Source organism: Rattus norvegicus, chromosome 9 (genome assembly GCF_021556685.1).
Source record: "Rattus norvegicus strain SHRSP/BbbUtx chromosome 9, alternate assembly SHRSP_T2T, whole genome shotgun sequence".
NCBI classification, from domain to species: domain Eukaryota; kingdom Metazoa; phylum Chordata; class Mammalia; order Rodentia; family Muridae; genus Rattus; species Rattus norvegicus.
The window spans coordinates 126,057,217-126,078,780 of NC_141542.1; the positions used below are offsets into that span (position 1 = coordinate 126,057,217).

The window sequence follows — 21,564 nt, forward strand, 5'->3', positions numbered from 1 at the left end:
AGAAAAGGGCAGGCTTCCCAGGAATATCAATGCAGCATGGCATTTCATGTATAATAACACTAGGCACGTCCCCTCATATCAAGGCTGAGCGAGGTAACCCAGCAGGAGGTATTCTTTAACTTTACCGTCTTTCTTCCTCCCTCCTTCCTCAGGATCCAATCTGACTTCCCGTGGACAATACTTTTCAAAGACAACAGGAAGGGTTTGCTCCCATTTGGCTCTCCAGAGTAATTCTGCCTCCTCTTATTTTCATGACAATAGATGGAGGACTACAGGGCTTATAACTGTCCTAGTGATGTTTCTTCCAAATGCCCCCATCTCTGAAGAAGGCATGGGAAAGCCTGTTTGCTTCAGGGGCTGTGTACTGAGCAGTTATGGGAGCACAATTCCCTCAGTTAGCTCGCATAAGTAGAACTGCAGAAAATTCAGCGCAGTCCAGAGAGACTCTGGGCTCTGTCAGGGGCACAGGACTTTACACACGTTAGTAAAGATGCATCAGGCATTCACATAGGAGAACTAGAACCTATTTGACTAGCCCAGCCAGTTTATTGGTTTACCAAAGAGTCAACAGCCCATCTGTGAACATGTGACTTTTACTCTTGTCCTGTTCAGGTCGTCCTTCAGCACCCTGGACTGGACAGATCATTGTCACTGAAGAGGAACCTACAGGTAAAAACTCTGGCCTGTCTAGACGCCACTGTTTTGCTGTGCGACTTGGCTTTGCTTGTAAGAACATATTATTGTCCGTGAAGCTTTCGAAATGTCCTGAGAAGGATGATAGGTGAGCTGTGGGGTGGTTGCGCTGAGGATCGAGCCCAGGGCCGTGGACAGGCCAAGGACATACTTCACCTTTTGAGCTATACTTCCAGGCCCCAAAGGATCACGTTTCATTTTAAAAGACATATTGCAAAGCTGTTGTCATATGATGAACTGTGCACATGTCAGTGTTCAACTTGACAAGTTGTGTGCACGTGTGACGTTGTTGCCGTCATCCAGACAGCAAACATGGCCGGCACTTCTACCCTATGGTGTTCTTTTGTGGCCGCTCCTCCTTTCCCCATAGACATGCCTCCTGACACCTCAGGCCTGCCTCCTGACACCACAGTTAGTGTTTTCCACACTTTGCATAAATACAATCATACTCATCTTTGTTTTCTCTCACCAGCGTACTTACTTTGTGATTTATTCATGTAGATGTGCCCGTCAGTTAGTTCCAATGGACCCGTGCCCTGCTAAGGGTTTCTGTGAGCCATATGTGTTTGTGTAGACTCGTGGATGTCACTGCTCTAGGGTAAACCCTTAGGGGAGGGAGAGGTAGGCCGTGGGACAGGTGCATACTTCATTTTCAAAGAAGTTGCCGTTTGCCAGAATTACTGTTCTGCTTTATATTCCCACCTGCACTGTGTGAGGACCTCGAGAGACCACTGGTTGCTAGTCCTCGGGGGAGCAGTGTTTATAAGGCAGCCATTCCAGCAGGCTGTGGTGTTGCTGTTTGATTTGTATTCTCCTAATACTGAAAACCTTTTCAGGTCCCGTTGCTGTGTTAGTTGCCATGTTGCTGCTGTTCTTAAATCTGAGTGCTTTGCCTGTTTTCCTGGAGCTGTTATGACGTTTGCTCTTAGGTTTTAGTCAGTGACTTACTTCAGATCGATGCTTTCTAGTTGGTGTGGAGGACCAAGTCGTTATTGTTGCTCGCATGTGACTGTCAATGTTTTGGGACTGTCTATTGAAAAGAGGGCTTGGGGCTGGAGAAATGGCTCAGTGGTTAGGAGCACTGACTGTTCTTCCAGAGGTCCTGAGTTCAATTCCCAGCAACCACATGGTGGCTCACAACCATCTGTAATGAGATCTGATGCCCTCTTCTGGTGTGTCTGAAGATAGCAATACTGTACTCATAACATAAAAGAATTAATTTTTTGAAAAGAATCCTTTACCCACTGAATTTGCTTTGGCACTTTAGTCAGATTCCACAGTGCGTACATCTGTGGATCTACTTCTGGAGTCCCTCTACATCATGTCACTCTGTCATGGCTACAGTCACTCTGTGGTCTTCCTTTGTTCACAAGCCTCATCTATAGGACTGAAGTCAGGGGTCTGAACTCTCTCACATTGTGTCATCCCTTTCGGTTTCTACAAAGATGCTGCTCTAACAACTGAGTCCCTCCATTTGTGAAAAGGCGTGTGCCGCACTTTTCTTAAGTCACCAACTCAGTCATTCCTGCTTAGGAGCCCTGCACGTTTTCCTCAGATTTAATCTTTACTTTATATCTCTGATGTTTTAAATTACATTGTTTTGCATTTTAGTTTTTTGCTAGTGTATAGAAATACAGTTTTCACTTACATATTACACATTGGCCTTGCATCATGCACACCTTGTTATTTTGTTAATTCTCAGAGCAACCTGTGTATTTTAAATTAAAGATCCTTGGGGTTGTAATATAAGACTATGTCGTCTATGATAAAGATGAAAGAATTCTTTGCTAGATCCTCTAGTACAATGTGGAGTAGGAACAGTAAGAAGGAGCCATGACAAACCGAATCCAAGAGCACATCAAAACAATCATCCATCATGATCAAGTAGGCTTCATCCCAGGCATGCAGGGATGGTTTAATATACGGAAAACCATCAACGTGATCCATTATATAAACAAACTGAAAGAACAGAACCACATGATCATTTCATTAGACGCTGAGAAAGCATTTGACAAAATTCAACACCCCTTCATGATAAAAGTCTTGGAAAGAATAGGAATTCAAGGCCCATACCTGAACATAGTAAAATCCATATACAGCAAACCAGTTGCTAACATTAAACTAAATGGAGAGAAACTTGAAGCAATCCCACTAAAATCAGGGACTAGACAAGGCTGCCCACTCTCTCCCTACTTATTCAATATAGTTCTTGAAGTTCTAGCCAGAGCAATCAGACAACAAAAGGAGATCAAGGGGATACAGATCGGAAAAGAAGAGGTCAAAATATCACTATTTGCAAAATATCACTATCTGATATGATAGTATATTTAAGTGATCCCAAAAGTTCCACCAGAGAACTACTAAAGCTGATAAACAACTTCAGCAAAGTGGCTGGGTATAAAATTAACTCAAATAAATCAGTTGCCTTCCTCTATACAAAAGAGAAACAAGCCAAGAAAGAAATTAGGGAAACGACACCCTTCATAATAGACCCAAATAATATAAAGTACCTTGGTGTGACTTTAACCAAGCAAGTAAAAGATCTGTACAATAAGAACTTCAAGACACTGAGGAAAGAAATTGAAGAAGACCTCAGAAGATGGAAAGATCTCCCATGCTCATGGATTGGCAGGATTAATATAGTAAAAATGGCCATTTTACCAAAAGCAATCTACAGATTCAATGCAATCCCCATCAAAATACCAATCCAATTCTTCAAAGAGTTAGACAGAACAATTTGCAAATTCATCTGGAATAAAAAAAACCCAGGATAGCTAAAGCTATCCTCAACAATAAAAGGACTTCAGGGGGAATCACTATCCCTGAACTCAAGCAGTATTACAGAGCAATAGTGATAAAAACTGCATGGTATTGGTACAGAGACAGACAGATAGACCAATGGAATAGAATTGAAGACCCAGAAATGAACCCACACACCTATGGTCACTTGATTTTTGACAAAGGAGCCAAAACCATCCAATGGAAAAAAGCCAGCATTTTCAGCAAATGGTGCTGGTTCAACTGGAGGTCAACATGTAGAAGAATGCAGATCGATCCATGCTTATCACCCTGTACAAAGCTTAAGTCCAAGTGGATCAAGGACCTCCACATCAAAGCAGACACACTCAAACTAATAGAAGAAAAACTAGGGAAGCATCTGGAACACATGGGCACTGGAAAAAATTTCCTGAACAAAACACCAATGGCTTATGCTCTAAGATCAAGAATCGACAAATGGGATCTCATAAAACTGCAAAGCTTCTGTAAGGCAAAGGACACTGTGGTTAGGACAAAACGGCAACCAACAGATTGGGAAAAGATCTTTACCAATCCTACAACAGATAGAGGCCTTATATCCAAAATATACAAAGAACTCAAAAAGTTAGACCGCAGGGAAACAAATAACCCTATTAAAAAATGGGGTTCAGAGCTAAACAAAGAATTCACAGCTGAGGAATGCCGAATGGCTGAGAAACACCTAAAGAAATGTTCAACATCTTTAGTCATAAGGGAAATGCAAATCAAAACAACCCTGAGATTTCACCTCACACCAGTGAGAATGGCTAAGATCAAAAACTCAGGTGACAGCAGATGCTGGCGAGGATGTGGAGAAAGAGGAACACTCCTCCATTGTTGGTGGGATTGCAGACTGGTAAAACCATTCTGGAAATCAGTCTGGAGGTTCCTCAGAAAATTGGACATTGAACTGCCTGAGGATCCAGCTATACCTCTCTTGGGCATATACCCAAAAGATGCCTCAACATATAAAAGAGACACGTGCTCCACCATGTTCATCGCAGCCTTATTTATAATAGCCAGAAACTGGAAAGAACCCAGATGCCCTTCAACAGAGGAATGGATACAGAAAATGTGGTACATCTACACAATGGAATATTACTCAGCTATTAAAAACAACGAGTTTATGAAATTCGTAGGCAAATGGTTGGAACTGGAAAATATCATCCTGAGTGAGCTAACCCAATCACAGAAAGACATACATGGTATGCACTCATTGATAAGTGGCTATTAGCCCAAATGCTTGAATTACCCTAGATCCCTAGAACAAACGAAACTCAAGACGGATGATCAAAATGTGAATGCTTCACTCCTTCTTTAAATGAGGAAAAAGAATACCCTAGGGCAGGGAAGGGAGAGGCAAAGATTAAAACAGAGACTGAAGGAACACCCATTCAGAGCCTGCCCCACATGTGGCCCATACATATACAGCCACCCAATTAGACAAGATGGATGAAGCAAAGAAGTGCAGACTGACAGGAGCCGGATGTAGATCGCTCCTGAGGGACACAGCCAGAATACAGCAAATACAGAGGCGAATGCCAGCAGCAAACCACTGAACTGAGAATAGGACCCCCGTTGAAGGAATCAGAGAAAGAACTGGAAGAGCTTGAAGGGGCTCGAGACCCCATATGTACAACAATGCCAAGCAACCAGAGCTTCCAGGGACTAAGCCACTACCCAAAGACTATACATGGACTGACCCTGGACTCTGACCTCATAGGTAGCAATGAATATCCTAGTAAGAGCACCAGTGGAAGGGGAAGCCCTGGGTCCTGCTAAGACTGAACCCCAGTGAACTAGACTGTGTGGGGGGGAGGGCGGCAATGGGGGGAGGGTTGGGAGGGGAACACCCATAAGGAAGGGGAGGGGGGAGGGGGATGTTTGCCCGGAAACCGGGAAAGGGAATAACACTCGAAATGTATATAAGAAATACTCAAGTTAATAAAAAAAAAAAAAAAGAAAGAAAGGAAAGAAAAAAGAAAAAAAAAAAAAAGGAGCCATGAGATCAAACCTCAGCGGGGCTATACATAGACTTTACCACAGATCTAATGTTACTGTGGAGATTGAGTGTGTGTGTGTGTGTGTGTGTGTGTGTGTGTGTGTGTGTGTGTGTGTATGTGGGTGTGTTTGTGTGTGTGGGGTCTTTGTGTGTTAGTGTGTGTGGTGTGTAGTGTGTGTGTATGTGTGTATGTAGGTATGTTTGTGTGTGTGGGGTGTGTATGTGGGGTGTGTGTGTATGACGTGCATATGTGTGGGTGTGTTTATGTGTGGGGCGTGTTCACACACACGTGCGGGAACACACACATGTATGTGTATATGTTTGTGTGTAGTTCATGCATGTTGGCATGTGCATAGGCACTCATACATGCACAGGCATGTGGGGGGTTGACAGCAAGTGCCTTTCTCGAATGTTCTCTACTTAATGAGGCAGGGTCTCATGCAGCGAGAGCTCATGGGTTCCAGCTAGGAGCAAGCTTGCCCAGGGGATTCTGTGTCTCTGTATCCCAGGCACTGGGAAAGATGGCAGACAACCCCTGCCTGGCTCTTGTATGAGCTCTGCAGAAGCGTCTTTACCCGCTGAACCATCTCACTGGCTCTTGGGTGATTCTTTGACATGATTGGATTTTAATCTATTGTCATGTGTTTATTAGTTGCACCAGTTTTCTTTTTTCCTATTTTCTCTTTTCTTTGGACTTGAGCAGGCTTTAGTTTTTCTCTCTCACCTGTGTTATCTTGTTCTTCATTGTAGGCCTTGATATCTGACACTTATGATATGCTTATTTTCTCAGCCCACCTTTTCCCTTCCTTGGTGCCATTACTGTCATACACTATATTTGTGCATAGATTATACACTTTAGTATCATGGTACGTTGACTTCAAGTAGTCGTCGATCCTTCAGAGACATGGTAAAAGTTAGAAAAGAGTTTTCTTTAAAAAAAAAGATTTTAAACATCTATTCATGTTTGTTTCATGTATGTGAGTGTTTTGTCTGCTGTATGTAAATGCACTCTGTGTACATGGTAACGCCAGGCGGAGAAGGCATCGGATCCTCTGGAACTGGAGTTATAGGAGGTTGGGAACCACTCTACGGGTGCCGAGAACAAACCCTAGTCCTCTGAAAGAGCAGCCGGTGATCTTCAGGGTGGAGCCATCTCTGCAGCCCCCAAAGATCATCTCTATATTTACTCACGTTTTAATCTTTTCCTTCGTTTCATAAAAGGTCTCACAAGCATGTGCGACCACGCCCTTATTTTTTTTTTCCTTTTCCTTGAATAGATTCCAGAGTTCTAGCTGACCAGATTTTTTTTTGGCAGAAGCCAAATCCCTTAACTTTCTCTTAGGGCGGATTTTCCAGTTATCATCCTTTGTATGTCTAAAAAGGTCTTTGTTTAACATTCACCTTTTAATATATCTTCGTTGAATACAGAGGTTCAGTTTGGCAGTCTCCAGGCAGAACTTTGAAGGTTTTAGTTCAGTTGAGAGGCAGCCACAATGGCGTGGGGAGCTGTTAGTTGCTAAGTGCCACGGGGAGCTCTTGTATCCCTTGAGCACATGGAGGTTTTACAGCTCTTTAAAGCATCGCGTGCGCCAGACAACAAACTTTAAAGAATGGTCCCAGAGCACTAGAAGCAGCCAGAGTAAAGAGGAATGAAAACTAAAAGAGTAATGAAAGTGACAGCCTCAGAAAGCAGAATTGCTGGTGAGAACAGCTGGTGTCAAACTGTTGCTCAGAGCATGTCCTACACTGTAACAACCACTCTGAGTGCAATGCACCAAAACCGGTCCCCAGGATAAGTTTCTAGAACATATGCCATATCGTGACGATTCCAACTCAGAGGCAGTAAACCCTGTAGGAAGAAACAGGTCATTGCACATTTTAACTTTAAACCTAAAACTCTGGCCAAAGTCCTAGAGATGTAGATATTTTTCTTGAGTTGGTTTGTTGAAAATGAATGGATCCAGGAGCAGCTTCATAGTTTAATTTCTCATGAGGAAGGCACTGCTGAGAGCTGTAGAGTGTGGTGTGACATTAACAGCCTTGGGTGGGGGTGACAGGCCATTCTCACTGAAAGTCAGCCCTTATTCAATGACACAAATGCTTACTTAGGGAGGTCTAGCAAATCCCCTCTTCTTTTCTAGTGGTGCATATTTGGTCATAATAAAGCCATTCGAAATAGGCTTTGTCTCAACAAGTTGTTGAGTTTTCATCCCATGGGAAACATAAGTATTTGATATAAATTACTGGATTAAATTGACGCTTAGGCATTCAAATATTAAATTGGTCAAAAAGAAACGGTTTCTGACAGCTCCCCACAGAAGGTAGCCTATGTTCTCAGGACACTATAGCTATTTCTGTAGCTAACAGATAGTCATGTGGTTTCTTTGGACAGGATGTCTCTCTGTGTTCTTATTGAGACATTTTAAATCAATCTTCTGAGATAGATGAATCAAATATCAAAGCGACTTGGGGTCACTGTAGAATAAAGAAACCCTAGCTTTTTAAGGAAATTGCCACTCTCCATGAGACTACATATGGTTTTCATAGTTGCCTGTATTTATATAACAATTAAATTATTTTAGGGAATGAAATAAATGGCTACATTTGACTAATTTTCATCAATAAAACTTCAATAAATTCTTCTGCATGTCCCATTCCTATCAGGATTGTTAGTATCACGGAGGGGATTAGAATCCTACCATCTACTAGAACATTTACTATCTGACACACACACACACACACACACACACACACACACAGAGAGGGGGGGGAGAAGAGGAAGAAGAAGAAGAAGAAGAAGAAGAAGAAGAAGAAGAAGAAGAAGAAGAAGAAGAAGAAGAAGAAGAAGATGATGATGGAGAGAGAGAGAGGAAGAAGAGGAAGAGGAAGAAGAAGAAGAAGAAGATGATGATGATGATGATGGAGAGAGAGAGGAAGAAGAGGAAGAGGAAGAGGAAGAGGAAGAGGAAGAGGAAGAAGAAGAAGAAGAAGAAGAAGAAGAAGAAGAAGAAGAAGAAGAAGAAGAAGAAGAAGAAGAAGAAGAAGAAGAAGAAGAAGAAGAAGATGATGATTGTGATTTTTGTTCCTGAGTCTGGAGTACATCTTTTTTCGCTGCTTGCTTCTCAGATATTGTCTCTATGGCTGGCTTTAGAATTTCAATTATGGTGTTCATCACTGGGTGTCGTTTTCTTCCTGTAGGTTGCGCTTAGGGTCAACACACTTCTCAGGTCTGTGGGTTCAGTATAGGTTCTTTAAATATTTTTTTTGTATCCCCTTCTCCCTCCTCTACTGTAGGAACTTCAATTATGGGCCACTTGAGACCAGTTGAACTTGTTTCTCAGCCCATTGGTGCTGTGTCCCCTCAGCCTTCATCCTCTTGAACAAAATGGAATGTTTATAGCCATGGTCCACATTTGTAACACTTCCATTGTTTATAGCCATGGTCTACATTTGTAACACTTCCATTGTTTATAGCCATGGTCCACATTTGTAACACTTCCATTGTTTATAGCCATAGTCCACATTTGTAACACTTCCATTGTTTATAGCCACGGTCTACATTTGTAACACTTCCATTGTTTATAGCCACGGTCTACATTTGTAACACTTCCATGTCCTTGTCTACTAATCTTTGCTTAGCCACTCTGACATGATGCTCATTCTGTGACCTGTGGCATCTCTGGGTTTGTTACTAATAATAAATCCTCCCCTCTCTGTATACACTTGCTTTCATACATACTTGGGTTTTTTTTTAATCAGATACCAGATATTTTGAGTTTATTTTGCTTGGTGCTGGGTTTATGTTTCTAGAAATGCCTTTGAGCACTGTTTTGAGGAAACAAATCTTTTCAAGGTGGCAGGGAGTTCAGCTGTTGAGGAGAGAAGGAGGGAAGGAGGGAAGGAGGGAACAAGAGGAAGGGAGGAAAGCTGTGTTCCAAAAAAGATGCCGAAATTGTGAGGTAAATCCAGAGAACACCACGTGACTCTTACAACACTTCTGATCTTGACCTTGATCAACCCCACCTTCTCATAACCCAGTCTGGACTGGAGTTTGCACTTTATGTGCTTTGGAACACAAACACCTTGCACAGCTCAACTTCGATTTTCACCAATTCAACTATAAAGCACTCAGAGACAAGTCTGATCCCAGGTCTCTTCTGTCTGTCTGTATGCTAAATGCACAGTATCATCTGGAAAACCGGATGAATGAATGACTTTGTTTTCTAGAGAAGAGCTTAGAGACGAGGTTTCCTCTCTCACAGATGCGAGAGAGAAGCATCCGTGGTCCTCCATGTGTCCCCTGCTCCCCCTGAGTATGTGCAGCTCACTTTCCCTTGTTGTTTTTCAGAGGGTGTCATTCCTGGGCCCCCCACAGACCTCTCTGTCACCGAGGCCACCCGGAGTTATGTAGTGCTGAGCTGGAAACCCCCTGGGCAGCGAGGCCATGAAGGCATCATGTACTTTGTAGAAAAGGTAAGACCCCAGCACTATCAGCCACGCCACCTCCTAATGTCTTCTTTCCTTAAGTTGTGCTCTTTTCTAATGACAAGGAAGTGAAGGAGGAATAATCAAAGTTGTTTAAACCCTTACAGATTATGAACAGTCTCCATTGAAAATGTATATGCCTCATGGATCTTTATCACAGCACCCCAAGACTAGCCCGTGTCCCTGAAACCACAGGTTGCCTGCATGGCGGTGTTTTCTAGTGCCGGCTCCTCACTCTGGTGTTGGCTGTTTGCTGGTTCTTGTGTTGATGAGGAGACATGATGAGGGTAGATGGAATGAGAACAGAGACGATACTTTAGACAGTAGGGAAAGGTGAGGACAGTGAGACTTCGAGCACCACGGTGTGAAGCAGTCTCTTCACCACAACAGAGTGGGCAACGAAACAAACCAACCTGAGTTGCCAATTCTTTTCCCCAAACGCCTTATAATCATGTTGGGGATCAGTACTTGGGAGGGCAGCACACAATGAAGCAGATGGGTGAGGAGGATGTGAGAGCCTATCCGATCATGCCGCCCCACCCGATATCCAAGGAGCTAAGATGAGCACATGGTACAGGGGCAGCTGCAGGCCAGGGCATTACTGAGGACAGCAGCCAGCGCTGAAATGCATGAGGATCGTCAGACAAAGGGCAGGTGTCCGTCATGAGAGCATGGCTCCAGAAAGGATATTTAAGAAGAACTTAACACGAAGCTCCAAGTTCATGGTTAATGAAGTTTTGATTGGAGTGTAAGGGCTGTAGGGCACTTGCCTAGCATTTGTGAAGCCTCTGGTTCAGTCCCCTCTGCCACAAAAAATGAGGTTAGGATCTATTTTTCTTTTTGTCTGACATGTAAACACATTTATGTATTTATTCAGAGTAATGTGCTATTGTCAACCACAAATGAAGCTAGTGTTTATGATTTAAAATTTAATATTTGCAAAATTACAAAAAATGAATTCTTCCCACCCACCCCCACCCTCACAAAAAAAATCTGAAATTCACTTTTCCTGTTCAATCTGGATTGCTACTTTGATCGTTTGATTTCAGAACAACTGTCAGGTCGCCTTCCCTTGCACTTACCTTGAGAGGACTCAAGTCTCAGGACTGTAGCTTATGGAGTCGTTTGCAAATTAGGTGGCAGGGTTTGAAGCTCAAGTCCACACATACCAGGCTACTCCTCTGCCTCACTTCCCCTCCCCCCTCCATGTGATCTAATCACTGCTTCCTGAGTACTGTGCTTACAGGCTTGTGCCTCGAGGCCTGGCCAACATACAGACTTATATAATGAGTTCCATTATTGTATTTTCATGCAATTTCATAGCCTTCTCTCCTCCTCCCCTTCTTCTCCCCCACCTTACTCCTCTTTCTCTGTCCCATGGTCTTGTTTTGTTTTTAGAGGTTTTGTTGCTGTTGTTGTTGTTGTTGTTTGGATTTTTGGGTAACCCAGTGGGTTTCACTAGGGTCGCTTACAGGAGCATGGTTCAGGGATTGTTTATGAGAACGTCGGTGCCTTACCAGCGGCTATTCCACTGAAGAAGATGTCACCCCTTCACTACCAACCACTAAGAAGTGTCCACAAGATCCTTCCTACTCCATGACCTAGAGTGTTAGCCTAATTATATACAGATCTTTCAATATACACACCTTTCAGTATGCAAATTTTAAATATATGTTTTATATATGTATATAATGTATATATGCATACATATATACACATACATATATATTTATGTGTGTACACACATGGCAGCACACATTATGGAAGTTGGTTTCCTCCCTCCTCCATGTGGGTCTCAGGATTAAATTAGGCAGGTGAGTCTGATGGTAGTGGCCTTTGTCCGCACCTCACTGGTGAAGTATGTAAGCATATGACAGCCTTGTATTTACTTCAAGTTGGTGGCTCTCACGAGTTACACCAGAGGAACACAGGTCACGGCTTGCGGCTCTCCTGATTATTAATTAATTTTCTTGCAGTGAGCTTTTCTGGGGTCCCTGAGGTGGGACGGCTCCCTTCTCATCTCCAGCAAACTGCTAACAACAAACTCGTGGCGCTTTCCCATGCCACATGGGCTTCTTTCAAGAGTCCGGTTTTATGAAATCTAAAAGTATATTTAGAGTTTCATATTTTATAAATGTTATCCCCTAATAAAATACAACTTGGGTGGTGTCCTAGGCATTTTTCCACTTTAATAGAAGCAATGGTAGAGTAATAGCTAAGCATATACTTCCTGGTATATTTCACACACACACCCACGCTCACTGCATTTCTTTGAAACACTGCACAGGAAGAGGCTCTGAATTAGCCCTGGGACTGTAATTACCATTTTGCTGAAACAATGACGCATAACAACCCATCCTGAGACACGGTCTTCACATGAGTCAGCACTGGCTTCTGTTGACCATCTCCTCTGGCCACACCAATCTGAGTTTTTCCATGAAAGTCTGTAACTTTCCCAGATCAAAATACATATCATCTGTTATTAAACGATTAAACACTTCTTTTATTTACCAGCATGCTCAGTTGGATGGAATGAAAGATAATATTTAAGAGTATGGCATCACATGGAGAAGCTTCACAGAGGGTATTCCACTCGTACAGCATCCGGGACGCTGGATGCTGGAGGAGTAAGGACGCAGACCTAGGATGTGCAGAGACCTGGGATGCATTTGCAGGATTTTCTAGACGCCAAGCCGCTCTGCTCTAAGTCTCTTTCTGGTGGGCCATTTGTGAGGTTTTGGCCTTTGCATAGGTTTACTTACTGGTCCCCTGAACATTTTTCAGCAACCTAGAACGTTCATACATCCACAGTGCTATCTCCTAGGCTATCCTATGCTTACAGTTGATGGAACTTTCACCGGGGATTTGTATGCACATGAACTATGTGCTGGTCTGCCGTGTTACAGGCTCATAGTCAAACATTGAAGCCGTGCCTGTGATCCCTAAGACGGTTGAAACTGAGGGCCTCAGTAGCGAGAGAACCAGGTGAATCAAGATCTTCCTTTAAACTATCCTATCCCACTGCGTTCTTTCCAGCCTCAAACTTTACCTCAGATAGCTCATGTCTTGGGTATTTTTCCTCATTTCCCTTTCAAAAATCTAGTTACGTCAGTCGCAGAACAATGCCACTCACTCACTGTGCTTTTATCTTCAGGAATGGAAGTGAAGTGGTATTTGCCGGAGGCTGCGTAATGAACAGCACTTGTTATATACCTTCGTAATTCTTAGCAGCGACCCTGTGTGGGTCACACTTTTATTTTCATTTGCCCATTTTATAAATAAGGAAACTGGGTCATTGATAGGTTTTATAATTTGCCCCGGATCACACAGTAGGTAAAAGGCAGAGGTAGGATTCGAACATAGGGAAATCTTGGCAGTCCAACTATGGGATGAGCATCTCTAATCCAAGATTCCAAATTCCTGATCCAATCCAACACACTTAAAATGTTTTGAGATTTGGGTTGGGGATAATTAAATAGTAAAGTCTATGTAGGTTTCACACACACACACACACACACACACACACACACACACGCATTCTAAAATTGCACACACTTGTAGTTCTGCACACTTGAAATAAGGGATAAGCTACCCGCATTGTGCTGGGCTGCTTCCAAAGCTTAAATCTGCTCCTCTCAATAGTGGGGGCAGTTCAGTCAGGCGGGTTGAAGTTATAATGGCTTATATCATCCCCAGCGCAGCAGAAAGCAGATATTGTCTTTTTTACTATGAAAGTAAAAATGATAAATAATTGCTCTGGTCTTTCCCTGAGGAGACACGCCAAGAATATAAAGATGTGGGAGAATTTCATCACTTACAGGAGCAGATCACACGTGCAAATGACGCTTTACTGTGAACCATATTGGAGGAACACCAGAGTTTCACCTTGTTAAATTTACCTGTTATACAGATGAGAAGGTTGAGGCCAAGAGCACCCATTTCACATTCCAAGGTCATCCAGCTCCTTATTAGTTGGGTCTAGACCCTTTGGGTCCCTTCTGCCATGCTCCTGAAACATGTCAAGTCAACAGAAATCACGCTGGATAGTGTACTGGAAACTTCTGTGTCATCGTTGACAGATAATCTGCCTATTATAAAGTACAGATTTCTGGAAGATTATGTTGAAAATGACTTTTAACCTATAAAAATCTCAGGCAAGAGCAACTGAGTTTGTGCCTTTGCTGACCAAGAGCAGAGCTGGGCTTAGAAGAAGAAGAAGAGAAGGGTCTTTTACTTCAGACGGTGCTCTGTCCTGCTAGACTTGTTCTCTGACTGTGCTATGACCTGTCAACTCATAAACTCACATCTTCATTCAAGGACTTCCAAGTCACTGTAGGAATAGAATTTATTCATTCATACATTGTGTAATTTTTTGTTTGGTTGTTTTGTTTTTGTTTTTGTTTTTTGAGACAGAGTCTGCTCTGTATCCTATCTGGCCTGGAAATCGCAGTAGCCCAGCATGTCTTCGAACTCATGACTTTTCCTCCTGCTTCAGCCTCTTGAGGGCTCAGGTAACATACCTGTGCCACTACATCTCTGAGGTAACCTGTGCCACTACACCTCTGAGGAGTCTCTTTAAGTTTGTTTGTGTTTTTGGAAAGTATTTTATGATTTATTCCAAAACTTGGGCACAGTTTCACAAAGAAACATCTTTGGACTGCTATAACCTTACACACTTGTTCATTCATTCAGAGAAGAAACTCTGAGTGCCCTTCTAGGCTGAGGCAGGACATTGAGCAAGGAGGGCCCTGAGCTTGTGGAATGCACCTTCTGGCAGAGGAGACAATGAATAAATACATTTCTACTAGCAACAAGTGTTTTGATCACAAAATGCAGCAGGGAAAGGTAGCAAGAGAAGGCCCCGAATTCTTCCAAACTGGTGAAGGGAGGCGTTTCTGAGGAGGCGACAGCTAGTGCAGGGCGGAAGCAACATTTCAGAAATTTAAGTATCGAGATGGTTTATTGAATCCACCAACCCCATCCTTGAAGTGAAGACTTCTTTTTTTTCCCACCTACCCTTGAAGTAAAAACTTCTATAAGTAGATGGACAGCTTGCTTATATACAAGTGAAGCAAAGTGCTAAAATAGTTTATCAAACACTAAAAAGCTGGATTGAATGTAGAATCTTGGGGCCTTCAGATGTCCTTTCTTCCACATCTCTTCTCCAGACCCGCTTTAGAAAACAGGGCAGTTTGTCGGCAGGTAAATAGGCATGGGCCCTCTTTGTGCTCCGGGGGCTTCCAGTGATGTCAGTGTTTCTGTTGCAGTGTGATGTGGGAACAGAAAACTGGCAGCGTGTCAACACAGAACTCCCAGTGAAGTCTCCTCGCTTTGCTCTGTTTGACCTGGTGGAGGGGAAATCTTACCACTTTCGTGTCCGCTGCTCAAATTCAGCAGGAGTTGGTGAACCCTCAGAGTCAACCGAAGTGACCGTCGTAGGGGACAAACTTGGTAAGTGTAGGGTCAGACCAAGCAACTGTGACGTTATGTGGAATTCCAAACCAAGAATAAAACAGCATGGCTTTGCTCATGCAAAACAGACATCACAGGTTTAAACAGCGGCTATAGTAGTCAGTGTCCTTAGACATTTCATTTTCTCATGTTTCCTAAATAACATTTGTTTAGCACAATCCATTATGAAGCAGAGCAACTGCATGTTTTACATGAATGTGCAAAATATTAATACATGCATTTTCTGCACACGTGGTGGAAATGAAATATATTAAACAACCTTGAGTTTCATCACCATTTTCCTCTTTACACAGATATCCCCAAAGCCCCTGGCAAAATCATCCCAAGTAGAAATACAGATACCTCAGTGGTGGTTTCTTGGGAGGAGTCCAAGGATGCCAAAGAGCTGGTTGGGTACTACATCGAGTCCAGTGTTGTTGGCTCTGGCCAGTGGGAACCCTGCAACAACAACCCAGTGAAGGGCTCACGGTAATGTGTTTGTGTGTGTGTGTGTGTGTGTGTGTGTGTGTGTGCTTGCACATGTGTGTGTTCATGTACTCATTCACTTGTATGTGTGCATGTGTGTTCCAGGATCACTGTAACTACACGTAGTACACACATCCAGTGGAAGAACACACAGACACACACACAAACATACATGCACACACACACATGCGCACACACACAGACACACACAGAGACACACACACAGGCGCGCGCACACACACACACACACACACACACACACACACACACACACACACAGGGCTAGAGAGATGAGTAAGTCAAAGCATCCTGCTGTTGCAGAGATCCCGCTCTTTCCAGTTCAGTTCCTAGCACCCACTTGGAGATTCACAATCCCCTGTAACTCCAGTTCCAAGGGATCTGACAGTCTCTTTGGACCTCTATGGGCATCTCCATATACAGGCATACCCCCAAACATACAAATATAATTAAAATATAATATAGGTATAATTTAAAAAATTAAGAACACATATACACATTTACTTTAGCTAGCGAAATGAATTTAAAGGTGAGCATGGCTAGTGTAATATATTTGGAAAAAAGGACTTGTGATGTCAGACGCATAAGAGAAACATAAAATATCACCTAAAAGTTTATTTTATAATTCTTCCCTGATTCTCTTGAATATTTTTTTCCCACTGACACTCGATGGTCCTTCACACACAAAGTAGTAGCAGACTCTAAGGACCTAACATGCTCTACTAGATGTATACACCTTGGTGTTTCAAAAGAACAGCACTTTACAAACTCTGAAGTCAACATGATCAAACCCAGGACCAAGCAGACAGAAAATCCCACAGAAACAGGGCATCCTCATAGTTTGCAACCTCTTTGTATCTGTTTTCAATGTGGGAAAAGTTGGGTTTTCTCTTACTTTTAATTGTTTTCTCTACTAGTCAAGCTGCTTTAGTTTAGGACAAATCTGAGAAGCAACCCTAGAATATCTGATGGGCTTGTTGTGCAGCTTCTGCCTGGCCTTTCCCCAAGGCCACAGACTCCCAGAGCATGAGAGGAAGCAGAACCCCAGAGGCTGGAGGCCACCAGATTAAGGGAGAGGGCAGCAGATTTCACAGGACATTTATTTCTTAGACTGAAATGTTCGTGCATTCCGTTCCTATCCTGGGGCACTTAGAAGCCCAGGACCCCAGCATCTACCTTTAACAACAACAACAACAACAACAAAAGCAGGAGCCAGTGAAAGGCAGATGGTCTGTTATTCATCGTCATGTCCATAACTGATGTCGTGACCCCCGAAATGCTCGATAGATATTCACCAAACCAGCTCGACCCTACCTAGACTGAAAGATTCCACTTCTTTTATTAAATATTTGAACAGTGAGTGGTAATGGCGTCATAGCAGAACTGTTAGTTCCTTTGGGTTACAGTCTTCAGGGCTGGTTTCCATGCCACAGTGACTCCTGGAATGCTACATATAGCTACAGCAGCTGTGGAGGGGTATGGTGGTTGTAAATGTGAATCTACCAGGGAGTTCATACCTTATTGTGGAACTTTGTATCCACATGGTAGTTCTGGGGCCAGATTCCAGTGCGATTTCTCTCGTCTCTGGCATAAAGGAAGTAGCAACTAGGTTTTATCATTCCCTTACATTTTAAGTCTATACCTGAAGTAGCTACCCGTGATGTTGTCAACAGACCTATTATTTAGTCAGTGCCTCATTTGTGCTAGACCCACTAATGATATTTTAAATACTCTCTAATTTATCTTTAGGCAGAATTGATATGTGGTAGACTTAATGTTATCTTGTCGAACATTTTCTGATGAACATTCAGGAGAAGCCAGGCACACACACACACACACACACACACACACACACACACACACAGACACACTCTCTCTCTCTCTCTCTCTCCCCTCTCTCCTCTCTCTCTTTTTGTCTCTCTCTCCCTCTCCCTCTCCCTCACCTTCCCCTCCCCTCCCTCCTCCCCCTCCCCCTCCCCCTCCCTCTCTCTCTCCCTCTCTGACAGTGAGTTTTATAAATTGCCCACCTGGCCTTCTTGTCTAAGGTGCATATATTACCGGAAGCTCTCAGTGTCTTTTCCCTCTTTTTGAAAAATGAATCTTTTCAGTACAATCCAGGTGTCCAGACCATTCAGTTAAGCTGCCAATCACTTCCCCTAATGCTCTTCCTAGGAAAGGCTCTGAAAGCTTTCTTTCACCTTTAGATTTACTTGCCACGGACTGACAACTGGTCAGAGCTATATTTTCCGGGTCAGAGCAGTGAACGCAGCTGGACTTAGTGAATACTCCCAGGATTCGGAAGCTATTGAAGTCAAAGCTGCTATTGGTAAGTTCCTTTTACATAACTTGGTTAAGGAAAATACCGAATCTTCCTAACTTTCCATCATTTCCATAAGCGGTTTAGAGTTTCTAATTTCATTCCATGATTCCATCATTAAATGGTCATCTTGTCTGCCTCCAACTGATGCTAACCTTCCGTAGCTGACGTCTTACAGATCTCCACCACTCACCAGCGTCTACGTCGTAGTGTTTCCATCTTCACATCCCAGTCTCCTCAGACATTCCCCAGTGTACGAAACTTCATGCTAACTTCATGTTCATCCCAGGACCCGGCAGGCCACCCTGCTTCCATGAAGTGGTACATCACCATAGCTTGTGTCATACTGTGTCTAAAAGCCATCTCATCTGCAACAGAGCCTGGCTTCTTCCTAACAGCATATTACCGTGCTGCCGAAATTCATACTAGACACATGCGGCTGCCTAAGCACATATTTCATCTCTGTTTGCAAACTAACCAACAGAGTAACATCTTTAAAAGGTAATTATACGTATATGTGTGTTGTATCTCCCAATCGTGGATAGAGTGGGTAAGGGATCCAGCTGGTTCAGAAAAACAGAGATAAAATGTACGGTATGCTAACATATGAATGGAAAGAACACATAGTTATGATGTGTAAAGCCCCACTATCACTGAAAAAAAAAAGACTAGGTGGGTGTGACAGTGTGGGAAAGCTGAAACAGGAGAATTATGAACTCAAGGTCCTGTGCTACATAGCAAGACACTGTCTCAAAAGCTGGAGCAGCAGAACTACAGCAGCCAGATTGAAGGTCAGCTTTCTCCTTTGCCTTCCTGTAAGGTATACAGTAGTAGACATATTGTTGTATGGGTTGGGAGGTACAACATTGCTGTTGCACTAACAGTCACGATTTGTATAAGTGTTAAACGGTGTCTTTAACTTTGTGTCTGTGCACTTTGCGGTCCTTTCTCTATTCTGTTGAATATTAGAGCATCTATCTCCCAAGAGATTTGCTTTTTCCTGTATAAACTAAAAACCTTTGGGGTTCCGCAAATAGAAATGGTTCCTGTTCTGTCTGCAGTTTGTGTCTGTTCTCATTTCTTCTTCTTCCAAACTACAGGGAAGTTAAACTGTTCCCTGGCGTACATTGTTAAACCAAGATTGGTTTTCGCTCTGCTTGCCGTCCTACATGTCGATGTTCGTTTTGCTCCAAGAGTAACATGTACAGGGTCTAGCTCATGCCGTTTCTGTTGTTGTCTGGTGACTGTAGGGGGAGGAGTGTCTCCAGATGTGTGGCCTCAACTGAGTGATACGCCTGGTGGACTAACAGACTCCGGGGGGGCCATGAGTGGAGCCTCCCCGCCAACCTCTCAGAAAGATGCTTTGCCCAGTAGCAAACCTAATAAACCTTCACCACCCAGTAGCCCTTCCAACCGGGGCCAGAAAGAAGTAAGTAAAGTAAATGGATCAGTTCAGGAGGAGCTCAGCCCGCCATCCATGGAGGTAGCTTCTAAGGAGCAAAGTAAATCTGGGCCCCCGGAAAAGAAGAAGGATCCAGTAGGTGAGAACTGCCAAGTCCACCCCTTCACCCATCATGCTCATCATCGCCCTCACCTCTCACTGTCCGGATCACTCGCTTCCTCCGTGTTCATGCTGCCTCGGTGTCGCTTCTGAATTTCATGTTTCTATCAGCCATTCAACGCGCTTTCATCTCATACGCTGTCAGAGTCATCTTGTGGCGTTTATGTGTCATTTCTTAGGCTTAGCAGTGACAAAATGTTTACAGGACCTCTTGGGTGAAGTGAGTTAGTCGGGAAGATAGTCTACACCCTAGACATGAGGGTAGGAAGGACTTGAAGATCAACCGGGTCACGTGCAGCTCTTTGACCCATTCGTGCTCAGGACATGCACAGGAAAATATTTCACCATGAAGTGACAGTGGACCAAGCTCAGAGTTATTCATTTCTGTTGTTCAACCTCGGGCTTTTAAACGACTGTTCATATTTCACTCAAATCAGTAGTACTTGGCGGAAGTGAAAAGCTCAGAATAGTATTATAGTCACGGAGAGCTATATCCTATAATACTCCTTCCTAGAAGGGACTCATGGGAGATTATATGTTAGAAAGCTAATTATGAGCTGGGTGGGTGCTTTGGGTTAGTGTGTTATATAATGTATCATATAAAAAGCACTGATAATTTTTAAGTGTCTCTTGTCCATTCCCAATCTCTTTTCACTCCAGCTTTCATAATTCTTCTACTTCCCTGTTTTTTTTTGTTTTTTGTTTTTTTTTTTTCGGAGCTGGGGACCGAACCCAGGGCCTTGCGTTTGCTAGGCAAGCACTCTACCACTGAGCTAAATCCCCAACCCCTACTTCCCTGTTTTTAACCCTTATTTATGTCATTAAATAAGAATAAGTGGGGTAGTCTTCATAAGTGTTCTGAAATAGGATACACACACACACACACACACACACACACACACACACACACACACGAAATGACTTTATCACAAAGGTCATCTTTGTTCCCAAAAGTTGCTTTCCATAGGAACAAGATAATTTATGTAACTCTCACAAATTTAAACAAATACCTGGAAACATTCTGATGTGCTTGCACAGCTAGAAGGACTTCTTGCTGTCACCACACCTTTCTTTCTTCATTGCAAACCATCATTTCGGTGGCCAGATGTAAAGGGGACCAGCAAAGCCGTGTAAATATACAACGACTTTTGCAATGTCCTTCGGGCATTTTCTCTAGCTGGGCACTAGCAAATGCAGCACTGGCTGCCTAGCCTTATGTGCTGTATACCAGGAATTTAAAAGCACAGGAGTTAAAATGGCTGTGATAAACATGTATCTACCAAGAGAAAGACATATGGAGAGTTGTGCCTTGTGCTGTAAAGTAATTTTTTAAAGGAGCATTTGGCAGAGCTCCAGGACATCTTCCTGACTGGAGTATACACAAACATCTATCAGGATGAGTGTATGGGGATACAGACCATTTGGAACTGTGTGGAGATGATAATAATAAGCATACTGAGATAGAAACCAAGATATATACAAACTCTACTGTCAACAGCAGCCAAATAAAAACAAACATTGAAACAATAAAAATGTAGATTCCCAAAGGGAATATTTTGTCACATGGGGAGATCACTTTGTTGAGGACATACCATTTCTCCAGATGGATTTTTAAAAAATCTTCGTTTGATGATTACAGTACACTTTCTCAGTATCTCTTCTTTTTCTTGTACACCAAGCCAGGCGCCAAGTTTCAGACCCACCTCGCATTTTTCTCACATTTTCATTGTGCCCTATGTCTAGCGCCCTCTTACA

At 43.0% G+C, this 21,564-nt stretch overlaps 1 protein-coding gene across 5 annotated transcripts in view; it reads left to right on the forward strand.

Moving 5' to 3' along the window:
* Positions 1–21,564, forward strand: part of Myom1 (myomesin 1) — a 129,285-nt gene that overhangs the window by 59,081 nt on the left and 48,640 nt on the right. For 3 of the 5 annotated variants that reach the window (NM_001432105.1, NM_001432107.1, NM_001432106.1), the window contains 5 exon segments: positions 613–669; positions 9,840–9,964; positions 15,244–15,427; positions 15,742–15,916; positions 18,136–18,257. In NM_001432105.1, the coding sequence (NP_001419034.1) occupies positions 613–669; positions 9,840–9,964; positions 15,244–15,427; positions 15,742–15,916; positions 18,136–18,257 (663 nt within the window). 5 annotated transcript variants of the gene reach the window in all.